Source organism: Salarias fasciatus, chromosome 16, assembly GCF_902148845.1.
Source record: "Salarias fasciatus chromosome 16, fSalaFa1.1, whole genome shotgun sequence".
Classification (NCBI taxonomy): Eukaryota; Metazoa; Chordata; class Actinopteri; order Blenniiformes; family Blenniidae; genus Salarias; species Salarias fasciatus.
In genome coordinates, this window is record NC_043760.1 from 23,740,706 (window position 1) to 23,742,555 (window position 1,850).

The following is a 1,850-nucleotide window of genomic DNA, read 5'->3' on the forward strand; positions in this document are numbered from 1 at the left end:
GCGATCGTTCTCTCCCTCCAGTCACATCAGATGGGGCTTTTTATTATTTGTGAAATGAAAAGCGAAATTAAACCTGAGGAAAAGCGGAGAGCACGGGCAGGATTGATTTACTCGCTGTATTGGTAAATATGACCACGTGATCCATGTAACCAATCCCTGTAGATGCAGGCCAGCAAAAATACTATGATTGTTCATAGAGGGACGCTTCCCGTAACAGTGCAAGGCTTATTATATGACTAGGAAGAGATCAAAAAATGTCTTCCAGTGGCACGCTCAGTAACTGCTATGTGGACGCGCTCATGGGCCAGGAGCCGGAGGATGTGTACGGGGCTCGCTTTATTCAGGCTCCACACTCCATGACCCCGAGGCCGTCAGGTGCTGCCGGGGACAACGCAGACTTCTCCTCGTGTAATTTTGCGCCAAAGTCCGCGGTCTTCTCCTCGTCCTGGTCCTCGGTCCATCCTCAGGGGATTTATCATCCGTACGTCCACCACCACCACCACCACCACCACCAGCCTCATCTGCCCGCCTCGGACGGCAGATATGTCGGCGTCCGGTCCTGGATGGAGCCCATCTCCAACCACGTTTCGTTCGCCGGATTCCACTCCAACAACGGCCGGTCGTCCTCGTACGGGACGAATAAGCAGCCGGAGGCGGTGGCGGCGGCGGCGGCGGCGGCCAAAGCCGCCGCGGAGGGCGACGACGCGCCGGACGCGGAGCCGCGGCCGCTTTCCGGGGGCTTCGCGTGCGGAGGACCGGAGAGTCCGGAGAAGGCGAACAAGGAGCTGAGTGGGAGCGAGCTCTCCAGCCACAGCGAGTCCAAAGAGGAGAAACAACAACAACTTGACCCAAGTAAGTAAACGGAATAGCCCGGTTCTGATTTACAGCCCCGAGAACTGTATGAGCTGGGTGTGTAAAACTGGAGGTTTTACTAACCTATAAAAGTGTCTCGTACTATACCGTGGCTCCGAAAAAAAAAAAGAAAAAGAAAAAAAAACGCTCTGGAAGGGTTATTGCAGGAATCCTACTGTTTATGTCACGAGACACCCAAAATAGATATTGCAGTTTTCGATTAGGTTGTACTTGAGGAGACTTTATGACTACACATAGATCTGATTTATTTTTTTTTCCCCAGTGCAAACAAGCAAACCTGGAATAGAAATAGTCTCTTTTTCTGTCAGATTAAACATTTCTAATGTCTGAGTGTTTCCAACATGCTTTCTGTGATTCTCCTGAGTGTGACCTTTATTTAAATCGCTGAGATTTTCAGTTTTAAAGCTCTTGTCTCGTGTATGTCCTGCTTTTCAGACAACCCTGCAGCGAACTGGATCCACGCACGCTCAACGAGAAAGAAGCGATGCCCTTACACAAAATATCAGACTTTAGAGCTGGAGAAGGAGTTCCTCTACAACATGTATCTGACCAGAGACCGGCGGTATGAGGTGGCCCGCATTCTCAGCTTAACGGAGAGACAAGTGAAGATCTGGTTCCAGAACAGGAGGATGAAGATGAAGAAGATGAACCGGGAGAGGAGCACCAAGGACCAGCTATAAAGCCACTGCTGCTTCTACACATTTTTGACGTTTTATTAAAAAAACAAAAAAAACATAATGAAAAAGAAAAATCCAGGAAGCCATCTGAACTATTTGATTTTGGTAGGAGCCACCATAGCCATTTGATTTTTTAATTGTCTTCTTCCATTGCGTGTCAGTGTCGTAAAATATTGGCTCTAAATGCGTATACAGGAATTTCTGGATGAGACACAGACGGATGAGTCCAATAATGTTCTGAGTCGTCTTAAAATAGTTTTTTTTTTTTTTCACAATTCCACACGAACTGTTGATGCAGCA

General features: G+C 48.1%; 1 protein-coding gene across 1 annotated transcript; it reads left to right on the top strand.

Moving 5' to 3' along the window:
- On the top strand, positions 1 to 1,850 carry hoxd9a (homeobox D9a). Its single transcript, XM_030111970.1, has 2 exons — positions 1 to 852; positions 1,309 to 1,850. The coding sequence occupies exons 1-2, from the start codon at positions 255 to 257 to the stop codon at positions 1,551 to 1,553; spliced, it is 843 nt and encodes a 280-aa protein (XP_029967830.1). The 5' UTR covers positions 1 to 254; the 3' UTR covers positions 1,554 to 1,850.

Excerpts from the sequence above, each read along its gene's own strand:
- hoxd9a (XM_030111970.1), top strand. The coding sequence starts at position 255 with ATGTCTTCCAGTGGCACGCTCAGTAACTGCTATGTGGACGCGCTCATG. Across the intron at positions 853-1,308 it reads ACAACAACAACTTGACCCAA|ACAACCCTGCAGCGAACTGG; the intron begins GTAAGTAAACGG and ends CCTGCTTTTCAG.